The 12476-nt window shown below is 51.2% G+C and overlaps 1 protein-coding gene across 1 annotated transcript in view; it reads right to left on the bottom strand.

Annotated features, from left to right (window-relative positions):
• Window positions 1–2982: 2982 nt before the first annotated feature.
• TSTD1 (thiosulfate sulfurtransferase like domain containing 1) overlaps window positions 2983–12476 on the bottom strand; it is a 13608-nt gene continuing 4114 nt past the window's right edge. The window contains exons 2-4 of the mRNA XM_032796306.2: window positions 6283–6405; window positions 4337–4499; window positions 2983–3733 (exon numbers count right to left, since the gene is read on the bottom strand). Coding sequence (XP_032652197.1) covers window positions 3679–3733; window positions 4337–4499; window positions 6283–6405 — 341 coding nt within the window. The 3' untranslated portion in view covers window positions 2983–3678. The remainder of the gene's footprint in view (window positions 3734–4336; window positions 4500–6282; window positions 6406–12476) is intronic.

The raw sequence follows: 12476 nt of genomic DNA, 5'->3' as shown, positions 1-12476 counted from the left end.
GTTTCATGACGTGTTTGTTACCTCCCCTTTTACCTTTCTCCTGAAGTTTCAAACAAAACATCCCTACTCACCACCTGTCTGTACTTTACTCCTGAGGTTTCAGACAAAACATCCCTCTTCATCCCTTCTGTCAAACCAGCTTATCATGTGCCAGGCGGGGTTGTTCTTGTGCTGGCAGCTGGTTACATATTCAGTGTGGTTTAGCAATAGTAGCAAAATCAGTGCTGAATTCATACACCGGATGCTGATCTGCAGGCAAACGTCTGCTTTTGACAGGGTTGCTCATAGCATAACTTCTGCTGATTTTGGTTCAGGCCTCAGGTCTTGAGCCAGGCCTGAGCTTCAGGCTCTCTTTCTACTACGGTTGTTGCAATCACAGCAGAAAGTGCAAGTTTCAAAACTCCCCTCCCTTATTCCCATAAAATGTTGTAATAAGACATAGCACTGACTGTAATGATTGTGACGATTAGTTTTGGAGCGCCCCGCTCCAGTCCCTGCCATGGCGAGTACAGCCTGCAAGGGGCTGGGCTGCAGGGAAAAGGAAGAGGGCAGTAAGATTTTTGGCTGTATGAAACAATATCATTTTGGTCCCTATTTCTGCGCTGAATCCTGGCACAGTTTTCCACAGGCAGTGGTAATTTTAGCTGCCAGCTTGCTCACGAGGGTAACAAAGGTGCAGAGCATAGTTGTTGCAGGTGTCCCAAAACTGCCAGGGTTTGTGTGTCATTAGCTTGTTACTGCAATGGTGCCAGCTGAATTCATGGCCGAGTGGCATGGGAAAGTGCTCTACTGCGGAGGATGAAATAAGGCTGCTATCCTAGAAACCTGTGGGAGAGGATCACTAAGTACCTCCGTGAAAGTTTCATCGAGATCTCTCAGGAGGCTACATGAGACATCCCTGTGTACATAAACAACCCCTTCCCTGCCTCCCCTAACCCAGCACAAGGAAAAAGCTGATGCCAGCTCTCTCTGGGTATTGTACCTCTTCCTCTTCTCCTAGACGTAAAATGATGAAAAGTTGATACCTGTGTGTTGAAACATTGCCAGGGAAAATGCATGCACACACGTACGCAAGGTCTTTCCCCTTCAGCAGGCTCGTCCACGCTTGCCTGATGGGACGGGCTAGACTGTGGCAGCATCTCAAACAGGTGCTGGCTCACGCAAAGGTGCCTGACCACTGGGTCTCCCCCTCCTCCTCCCACAGCGGGGCTCTGTCTCCGGCTCCCCTGAGGTACTTATGGTGGCCTGCGGGTTGCAAATAGAGCAGGCAGCTCACTGTAAGAGCTGCAGGTCTGCGGCTCAGCACCAGGTCGATTGTTGGGCTCCCTGGCGCAGGGTCTGCCCACTGCAGTTTTTCCCTTCCATCCAACACTGCTACCGATCCCCATTGTACCCCTCTGGCTGCATCCCCCCGGCAATCTTCATAGAGATCCACAGCCGCTTCTCCCCACAGGCCCAGGAGCTCCAACAGCTCCAGTCTGCTCTAGACCAGAGTGTGTTTGGAGCATGTAGGCAGCATGCTCGGCTGGGCAATTGCACGCACCAAGGGCAAGCTGCTAGGTGTGTCCACCCAGCTGGGCAATCAGGAAAAGGCATTTCAAAAATATGTGGGGGGTTTAAAGGTGGGGGAGAGGGAGTTGTTTCCAATCTATGTGGGCTGGGTAATGGAGTTCACAACTGTGACCAGAGCAGCCACTATTGGGCATTGTGGGACAGCTGCTGGAGGACTGTAAGGGTCAGTTCTCCTACTGCGGTGTCTGCTGGAGGTTGCCCAGGGTGCAATGCCAGTAGGGAAGGTGGTTTTCCAGTATTGCCTTAATGGGGGACTTCATGTAAGCAGGAGACAATTTGAGCCTAGACACACACAGCTAGGTTGGTGCATGGTGGCTTACATCAACCTCACTTTCTAGGGTAGAGCAGGCTAGGGTGTAGAAAGGCCCCCTCCCGGCAGGATGCAGCTGCATTTACACCAGGGCTTTTGTCAATGTCACTATGTCACTGGGGGAGGAGGTGTCACACCCCTGCCACTATAACTTTATTGTGTAGACTAGGCCTTAGCTCTGTTTAAGGGCCTTTTTGCACTTAACTTAAATCTGACTTAAGCTAAATCAGTTGCTCTTAAACTGAAATAAAAGTGTCCACAGAGACAGCAATTTAACTGACTCAGTTTCAGACAATGTCATTAAACCAGTGCAGTTTTCTTGTGTAGACAAGAGCTTAGATCATAGCTTAAAAAGAACCAACTTCCACGTGTTCTGGAGTTGCCTGTTCCCCATGGCTCTCTGGAGCAGAGCCTCCGAGGTGCTGGGATCAGCTGCAAGGTGCCTCATGTTGGTTGCATTCCACTTCCTGCCGGCCAAGGGGAGACATGTTTGCCAGGATGTGACAACACCCATGGATTATTCAGAACAACTCCAAGGGATGCTTGTCATGCTCTAGATGAGGGTTTTTCAACGGGTGGGTCACGACTGTCCCAGGAGGTCAGGAAAGGCCAGCAGTGGGGTTGTGAGGCATTGAAAATGTTATTACAGTCTAAACCAAAGAAAAGTCTCACTCCCCCCATCCCTACACACGCTGACCCTTCAAGATCAAGTATTCTCCACCCTCTCATACATCAATTCTATATGCTAAGGGCAGGTCTGTACTTAAAACCCAGCAGCAGCAGTTCAGTTCACTATAGGGTAGGGAGGGTTCTCTTGATACTGGAGATAATCCACCCCCCCGAGAGGCGGTAACTCAGCCCTTCCATCCGTCTAACTCTGTCTGCACTGGGGGTTAGGTTGGCATAGCTACCTCTCTGGGCAAGGTGGACTTTTCACACACACACCCCCAAGAGACCTAGTTGTGCCGATGCAAGTTCTGCGTGCAGACCAGCCCTAAGCATGGCCAGAAATGAGACATTTTTTATTGTTATTAGGGAGATTGTGCAATTTTTTTAATGTGAATAAGGGCTCTCCCAGTGAAGAGGCTGAGAAACACAGATCCGTACAAAGACTTTAAACATGTTTAGTATATCACACCTGGCTGACCCTGAGCAATTTCCACTATTGCCTTGCTGCCATAACATACGTCCCACCCCTTATCAGAGCCAGGCACTATATTGGAGGAAATGCTAGAGAGCTCTCTTTACCAGGCGTGGCTGCAGAGAAAATCCTCCGTGCAGAGATGGCTGAGGAGCATCCAGTATGTTGTGGAAATAGCAGGCTACAGATGGAAGCAGCAGATTCAGCTGGAGAATGAGGTGGGATAGCAAAATGACCATCAACTCTACCCAAATGAAATGACCATCAGATCTAAGCTGAGGAGGACTTACCCCATGGGAAGCATATGGTTGGGTCCCAGATTCCCAGGGGAGATGGAGTGAATGGGAGGGTGCAGATATCTCTCCATCCCCAATAAAGTATCTGAACCCCCCAGCTGCTATCAGGGGCAGGTGGGTGACTATATATGAAGCAGGTGAGACACTGGGCTGGAAGGTGAGGCGGAAAGCAGAGTGGCAGCTTCTCAGACAGGTGCGTTAGTCAAGAGCCCACCAAGGCCCAGATCGTTCCCATCCCAGCACCGGGTGTTAGCAGCAATGGGACGTTGCCGCAAGGAAGCGAAAGAAGAGTCCTCAGGGCAAAGTCAGATGCTGGGCATGGAGGGACAGACACCAGCCCTCGCAGAGTCGTTCCCACTTCACTTCACTTCCTTCTCAGACCATTCCTTGTAGCCACCTGCGTAGTTACGGGCCCTGCAAAGACAGGAAGTGACATGTGGCTTCAGAATGGGAAATGGGAGGCACTATCCACAGCTGGATGGACCCGCTGCCTCTGGAGTAGAAGAGACAGACCCAGCCCAGCTCTGACTGCCCAGGGGCCAGAAACCCAAGTGTGACCAGAACATCAGAGGCAGAGCTGTGCCCAGAACTTTGAGAAATAACCTGCCCCGGGGCGGAGGCTCATACGGATGAATTTGAAGGGTCCCTGAGGAACCAAGGTAGCTGTGGGAACATTCCCTATGGGGTTAGCTAGGAATTACTCTGTCCTCTCTCTCAATAGCTAACCAAGACTTTGTCTCTGTGGCCCTGGTGAGAATGTGGAGGATCACCATCCCCTCCAATGGCTTTACTCCAGAATACACCAGTATAAGCACAATCGGTGCCAAGGGATATCTGAGCCCTCTCTTTCTCCACCAGACCCAACGATTTCTCTATTAATAACCCTATACGCGAGAGCCCAGCTCAGCAGGGCTGGAGCCCTTGCATCCAAAACCATAGAGCCCGTGGTATATTCACAGTCTGCCTGAGGTCTGACGCCCCGTGGTACAAGAGCCCATGGAGGAAGAGCAAGCTCACTTGGCGTAGCCGAGGTTTATGGCGATCTCTGTGGCCTGAGCCCCTCTCCTGCCCATCTGACAGTGGAAGATCAAGTTCCCGTCATCCATCCGTGGCTTGTCCACGCCATACTTCATCTTAAATGTTTCAGGGTCCATTTTCAGGGCTTCCTCGACTTCTGCCACTGGGTGGGGGAAAAGAGAGAGAAAGAGATGACCGCGATCAACAGTGGTGGTGTATCACCCTGGGCACAAGTGTGTCACATCCACACTAGATGGGGATGTGACACTGGCTGGTCCAGTAGAGGATAAAAGCCTACTGCTGCTTCTAGCTAATGGAGTTACTCCTTCAGCACAAGTGATAAAGGTCTGTATCTTGATGCTGAAGTTGTGGAGCTAAATCCTGATGATGATGATTATGGGTGATTGCTACACTGCTCCATAAATACAGGCGATGATGCTCTTATGTTTATGCATGCAAGTCCCACGTGCTTTACAAAGGGACACAAGCCACCACTTTTCCCACTCCTGAAATGCAGCACCCTCTGTGGTAGAACACAGCAAATAAGCAAGACACGGAAACCCTGCACATCCATTCAGGACAGGAAGTGAAGCAGAAGCCTGGATCCATTTAAAACCACCAAGGTAGTTTAAGGAAGAAGAGACAACTCCCTGAGGTGGGATTTGGCCAGGGTTACACCCTGTTGTTAGGAGTGCTAGTAATGCAGAATTCAGGCCTGTATTTTTGCCTGAGATAGAATTTTAGGTTTGTTTGCTCATTTAATTTTTGATACATTTATATTCTTACTAATATGTGTAAACAAAGGACAGACACTGTGCATGTTGCTTCTACCTAGCCAGATACATTTATTAGTATAACGGGAACAGATTAGAACAGTTCAAGTGTTACTGGGTATGAAAGTATAATATAGGAGCGAACATGTTAACACTGCCTCAACCTCTATCTTAAAGGAAGGTCAAACAACCGGTCGGGAGGGGCAAGAGGGGATTGGCGGGGGGAAGATATAAAACACTAAAAGGCCAAAAAAAGAAAAGCACCTGTTCCTGACCATAGCACCACCTCACTCCTCACCCCTCCCATGGGATACAAAAGAGGTGGGACAAAACCCCCAGACTCCTGACCCCCAAAACGGAACATGACAGCAGCTGTAAGGGGTGTGTTCCCACACCTGCATTTCAGGGACAATTCTGCCTGCTGAAGTGGGGAGAGAACAGAACACTGGGAAACAAGGCTCTGCAGTGTGAAAGTTACTGACCTGCTGCCTTAAAACTAACCCCAACAAACATGGCATTGCCTGCACTGAGGACTTCTGGTCTTCTGCTTTCTGTCTGTGTGACATGAACCGGGGAGAGGCTGAAGGGAAAGCCCTCTACACACCCATCTGCTTGCGCACACTTCGGGTCTTCAATGATCCAGCTTTGGTCTCACGTCACTTCCCCAGCACAGCACCCCCGGCACACTGGAGAGCAGGGAGGAAACAGTGCCCCCTGCTGAGTTACTAATTCCACCTTCTCCAGGGCTCTAGTGCTTCATTTCAGGAATGATGGGCCTGAGTCCTTGCAGCTGACCTGAGGCTGGCTGGCTCAGCCCTCAGGCAGGCTAAGGAGCCCAGCTGGGCTGTGGCAGAATCGCCTGATTGCCTCTTCCATTGGCTGCAAGGAGACTACGGATCTGCATTTCAACTCAGCAGCAGGTCGCTGATTTCTCCATGCTTCTGCCTCCAGCTGTGATCACTCCTGTACCCGCCTTGTTTCCAGCCCTGCTCGGTTCCTGACTCCAGCTTTGACCTTTGGCTCTGACTCCTGGTTCCTGACTCTGGCTCTGACCGCTAGGCCTGACCGCTCATGCCCTGGTCTGTGACACTACATGTTGCCCTCTGCAGTGGGGGACGCTCCCTCTACGTGCAATCGAAGCCCTGGTTGCTGGCACCCACAGCAACCCCTCACCTGGAATATTGACCGAGTTGGCAATATGGCCATTTGCCACCTCCCCTGGCAACCGCACGTCGATAATCCGAGCATTTCTGCTGTCGACCAGCACTTTCATGTCCTTGTGGGAAATGACGTTTCCTTTGTGGAAAACAAAAACCAGCAGTCACTTCTTCCACTCCCCTCGCGAGCCTCCTCCCCCATCAGCCTGGGGCAAACCCCTCTGCTCCGCCCATCACAGGGACGGAGAGTCGGGGAGGGGTGGGGGTCATCCACAGGCTGCAGATCGGCCCTTGCAGTCCGTCACATGGTCGAGTCTCCTCCTCGTGCGAGATGATTCCTAGCTGCACCGAGACCCTTTATATGGCTCTCAGTGAGAAACTGCACTTCACACCCCTCTACACCACCAGGGCCAGTGCCGTATAAAAGGGCCTTTGTGACAATCAGAATTGTGACAGATCTGACAATCTCTTGGGCAAATCTGGAATTATGTTAAACCCGACTGACTGAAGTTGAAGTATTTTGGGAGTCCAGGGTATTGACAACGCCAGTGTTTGTGTGCTATTGTGGGACTGTACAGCACTCCTCTGGGAGGATGACCCTGACTAATGCCATATCTGGAAGATACTAGAAACTTCAGGGGATGTTTTAGGATGATATGTGGGAAATGGATTTCCCAGGGAATACTTGGAGGCTGAGGGAAATGCAAACGACCCACCTCCATCTATCCTTTAGAAGCTGTGCGCTTGGAGCAGAGATCCTGTTGTCTGGCGGGTTACCTGTTCAAGGTCTCTTCAAAGATCCCAGCTGGATAAAGAAGTGACTCACAATGTTCTCTTCTGAGCAAAGAGCAGGGTGAACTTGACACAGCAGAGAAACCCCTGGGCGGGGCTGGGAAACATTGCTCCTATCAGAGCCTACATTGGAGGGGGTTATCTCTGGGAAGCTTATTAGCAGGCATTTAGGTTTTTCATTTTTTTTTTCATTTTTTCTCTGCAACACTGTTACTTGAATTAATAGGCTCATGTAGGAAGAACTGCAGTGCCTAATTCGTGCCAGGGCTTGGCAGTTCAGAGCCCCAGCACTTCTGGGCCTGGCAGTTCAGAGCCCCGGCACCTCTGGGTCTGGCAGTTCAGGGCCCCGGCACCTCTGGGTCTGGCAGTTCAGGGCTCCGGCACCTCTGGCCCTGGCAGTTCAGAGCCCTGGCACCTCTGGGCTTCCTGCGTTAGATCTGAAAGTAAAAAAATGGCTTGGGCTCTGGCATCTAATCGCTTGAACCCTGACACCTCTTTCTTTACAAATTAAGCACTGAAGAACCATGCAGTAACTTATAATTGTAGCAATTCACTGTTATTAGTCTCCGAGGGGAAAGCCAGCAGGCCTCCTTCGGCAGACTAACACCACAGGGAAGGCAGGGAGCTGCAGCAGCCTGGAGACACCCCAGCCAGCAAGGAGAGAGACTCATGTCTCCACCCTAGAGAGACGACAACCGAAGGAGCTGCAAGTCAGAGCGGGCGCCCTTGCTGGGCCAGTGAGGTGCAGGTGCCCTGAACTGTGACAAGAATCAGGCCCCTTGTCTTTAGCAGGAGTCACTTGTGGGCAAAATCTGGCCCCTACAAGGCAACAGCAGAGCTGGGTTGTTCCTTTAACCCCTGATTTTCCAGACACAGGATTCATTTGCTCCTGACATGCTGGAGCAGGGTTCAGGCTGTGCAAGTCACTGGGGGGTGGCGGGGGTGTGCACCAAATTCTGCTCTCGTTCACACACCGTAAAGTTGGGTGTAACCCCTCTGACTGCTGCGGGCAGTCTATCCAAGGGCAGATAGAGGTGCTAGAGATGGGCCTGGATACAGAGTGTGGAGGTGAATTTTCCTCACAGCTGGCCCTGGGCCTGTAGACACGGCCTCGTCCAGCACTGAAGATTATTGCGGGGAGATCTCCCAGCATCACTCCAGCACCTGTGGCTTTGTCTAGACGAGGGGGAAAGGTTTAAAAAAGGCACGGGGGTAGCTCAGCCCATTTGAAACCCCACCAAGTGTGGATGCAGCTTACCACCTCCATAGTCACAACAGCAGGTCGTGCTGTAGTGCAGACCTTGTCTAGCCAAGGGGCTCGGTCTACACACATGAGTTGTCCCAGCTTAACAATGTCAGTATAGGAAAGGGAGTCAGTCACCCCAGCCTCACACCAGTATAACTGCATCCACAACTGGGATTGTGCCAGAATGACTATCTGTACAAATAAAAATCACACCCCCACTCCTGCACCGCCTCACAGCGGAGTTATACCAGAACGGATGCTGAGTAGATAGAGAAAACAGTGTTTTTTTTCCTACTGAGTTTAACCCAACTGAAAGCCCCATTTAGCACCAACGTAGACACAGTCTAAAGCCTTCAGCTCAGTTTGAATAGGTCGAGTTACAGTCTCAGTTTTAACCTAACCAGTTCCACATGTGCTACAGGTCAACTGCTTTGGCCTGACTAGACTGTTGGACGGAGTTAGTTCGACTGAGCCAGGTAACTCGATACAACATCCCATCTGGATTAGGGTGACCAGATATCCCGACTTTGGGTCTTTTTCTTATACAGGCTCCTATTACCCCCCACACCCCTCCCGATTTTTCACATTCGCTGTCTGGTCAGCCTAATCTGGACACGGCCATAGAGGAATCTACCACCGAACGCAGCCCTGCAGTCCCACCCTACGCACGGTTGTGATAAGCTTTGTACAAAACGCCGTGCGAGGTCCCACTGGAAAACTGATAACTTGCTGGTTAATGACATGGTGAAATATGCATGGCAACATTATCACAAAATCCTCCCAAGGAGGTTATTAGCACACCTTCAAAACCAGCCAGCCCTGCCAAGGCAACAGGTCTGTCCTCAGAGGAATGAGCGTTTACCTCAACTTACAAATAAGTGATAAACAGGGTCCTTGAGACAGCGGGGGAGGAAGGAGCAGGAGACAAAAGCAAATTTAAATCTCAGCAAACAGAGATGAACAGCAAGGGCTCAGAGCCTCTTTTGCTCCCAGACTCCAGGTCGACACCTTTACTGTTTGAAAAAACTTTGCTTGGAGGAGTAATTATCAGAAGATGGATGGGACTATAAAAGAAAGGGGCAGAGAACCCCAAGTTCTCTCTCTTTCTCTTTCCACTGAGACAAAGGCACCAGCACCTTCTGGCCTGGGGGAGAGATCCTGGCCAGGGAAAGGGTCAGTCACCATCTGGCTGGAAGATTGGGGGTGAGAGAGGCCATTTTAACCCAGCCTTGAACCAAAACGTAATCTAGTAAGTTTTAGAGAGACAAGGTGGGTGAGGTATTGGACAAACCAGACCCGAAGAAGAGGCCCTGCGTAAGCTCGTCTCTCTCAAGAGAAGTTGGCCCAATAAAAGCTATTACCTCCCCCACCTTGTCTTTCTAATATCCAGGGACCAAGCTGGCTCCAACACCGCTACATACACCAATGGAAGACGAAGTTTTAGACTTGGATGTGCGTTTTCACTTCTATTTCCTTGTAGCCATCTTCGGCTTTATCGCCTGTCCTTGAATTCACTTACAATCCTATCTTCTTTTGTGACCAGACTGGTTTCATTTTTTAATCTCAACCAACCCACTTGGCTTAGTTTAAACTGAACTGTTCGGCAAGTCTGGTGAAAGTAGCAAACTGCTGAATATTGGCTGTCCAGGAACAACAGAGCGTTAATATCTGAACTGTCCAGGAGAGGGCTTCCCAGTGCAGAAGACGGGCTTTGGGGGAAAAGTCAGGACTGGGAGCGTGCTGGGGCACCCAAGCAGGGCCGGCTCCAAGGTTTTTGCCGCCCCAAGCGGCAGGGGAGAAAAAAAAAAGCTGCGACCCCGACTGGCGGCACTTTGGCTGCAGCAATTCAGCGGCAGGTCCTTCCCTCCAATAGAGACTGAGGGACCCGCCACCGAATTGTCGCCAAAGAGCTGAATGTGCTGCCTCTCTTCATTGGCCACCCCAGGCACCTGCTTGCTGCGCTGGTGCTATGGCATACTAAACCAAGGCTGATGGAAGCAGAGGGTGACAGGTGTGTTGCTGGCAGGCTGTTGGAGCAGGGCTGCAACCATACCCACACTCAGGGTGTGACTTGTAGGCTGGTAGGGAGCAGCCCAGGCTGGGAGCTACAATAGCAAAGCGTTGTCAGGCAATCCCAGGTTGCACAGCAGGTGGGTGACACAACCCCTGACTTGTCTGGATTGCATCCCAGGATCACAGGAATACTAGGGACAAAACTGCGTCTACACTCGTGTTTGATGGTGTTTCAAATTGAGCTGGTTACCCCAAGGCAGCCAGCCCTATTTATAAAAGTGCCTTTTCCCCCAGTCTGGACAGGGGCAGGTATAGCCCTCACAGGCATTTAACAACTGGGTCATGAAACCCGGTTTTGCCCAGGGTTAGATGAAGTGAGCATCTACACTCACGCCCCCCAACCCCCACGGCAACACACTTCTGCTTATCCCTGGAAAGCACCAAGGGATGTTACTGTTTCGTTTAAAAAGCCAAATAACCCAGAGCTAATTACTAGTTACAGAAGAAAACAGCAGTTCCTAGCAGTGCCTCTGAGTCTCCACTAGTCATTACGTACCGATGGGATCTCCCGGCTGGAACATCCAGCACACTTGTGTGTGTGTATTTGGGTCTCAAGTTAATGAGCCCACTCCAGCCATGTACCTGCCACGAGTACACTCATCAGTAGAGCCTTGCAACTGGACCCAAACTCGACAGGACCTGACTACCAGTGTCAGGGTTGGGTCTGAAAATACTCCCTGGGGCTCAGGTCAGGCAGTCGCTGATCACCTCCTCCCGCCTGTGGGGTCAGCACAGTGGCGTCTGCTGCCCCACTCCTGCCAGCCTCTGCCACTTGGCTGTGCTGTGTGCGTGCCAATGAATCACAGCGTCTCTCACGCCACCACACTCACAGCGCAGCAAGGCAATGGTGGCTGGCAGCAGCAGGGAACGTAGCCACAGCTGTGCAAAGTCCACAGGCAGGAGACCGGAGACAGATCACAGGCATGGGAAGCAGGAAGTCCCCACCAGACCTACCCACAAGGACAAGGTAGACATGGTGCTGCCAGAGATTTGGGGAGAAGCGTCAGGACCAGGTTAGGTGGAGTCTGAAAATGACTCAAGTCAAGTTCGAGTCAGCTGAGCTTAGAAGCTATGCCCTTATCTGGGCTAGGATCTAAAGGGGTGATGTTAGCACATTAACTATCATGTTCTAGTATCAGAGGGGGAGCCGTGTTAGTTTGGATCTGTAAAAAGCAACAAAGAGTCCCGTGGCACCTTGGGGTATGTCTACACTACGGGATTATACCAATTTTACAGAAACTGGTTTTTTAAAACAGATTGTATAAAGTCAAGTGCACGCAGCCACACTAAGCACATTAATTCAGCGGTGTACGTCCATGTACCGAGGCTGGCGTCAATATCCGGAGCGTGCACTGTGGGTAGCTATCCCATAGCTATCCCATAGTTCCCGCAGTCTCCCCCACCCTTGGAATTCTGGGTTGAGATTCCAGTGCCTGATGGGGCAAAAGACATTGTCGTGGGTGGTTCTGGGTACAGCCTCCCCCCTCCCCCCGTGAAAGCAGCAGATAACTGTTTTGCGCCTTTTTTCCTGGGTGAACTGTGCAAACGCCATAGCACAGCAAGCATGGACCCTGCTGAGCTCAAGAAAAGCAATCATGGACGTTGTAAACACCTCGCGCATTATCGTGCAGTCTATGCTGAACCAGGACCTGCAAAACCAGGGGAGGAGGCGGCAGCTACGGCAGAGTGGTGACGAGAGTGATGAGGACATGGACACAGAATTCTCTCAAACCGTGGGCCCCTGCGCTTTTGGAGATCCTGCTGGTAATGGGGCAGGTTCTAGCCATTCAACGCCAATTTTGGGCCCAGGAAACAAGCACAGACTGGTGGGACTGCATAGTTTTGCAGGTTTGGGACCATTCCCAGTGGCTGCGAAACTTTCGCATGTGTAAGGGCACTTTCATGGAACTTTGTGACTTGCTTTCCCCTGCCCTGAAGCGCCAGAATACCAAGATGAGAGCAGCCCTCTGGTTGACAAGTGAGTGGCAATAGCCCTCTGGAAGCTTGCAATGCCAGACAGCTACCGGTCAGTTGGGAATCAATTTGGAGTGGGCAAATCTACTGTGGGGGCTGCTGTGATGCAAGTAGCCAAAGCAATC

The sequence above is a fragment of the Chelonoidis abingdonii genome, chromosome 11 (genome assembly GCF_003597395.2).
Source record: "Chelonoidis abingdonii isolate Lonesome George chromosome 11, CheloAbing_2.0, whole genome shotgun sequence".
In the NCBI taxonomy this organism is placed as follows: domain Eukaryota; kingdom Metazoa; phylum Chordata; order Testudines; family Testudinidae; genus Chelonoidis; species Chelonoidis abingdonii.
This window is presented reverse-complemented; position numbering and strand designations above follow the sequence as displayed.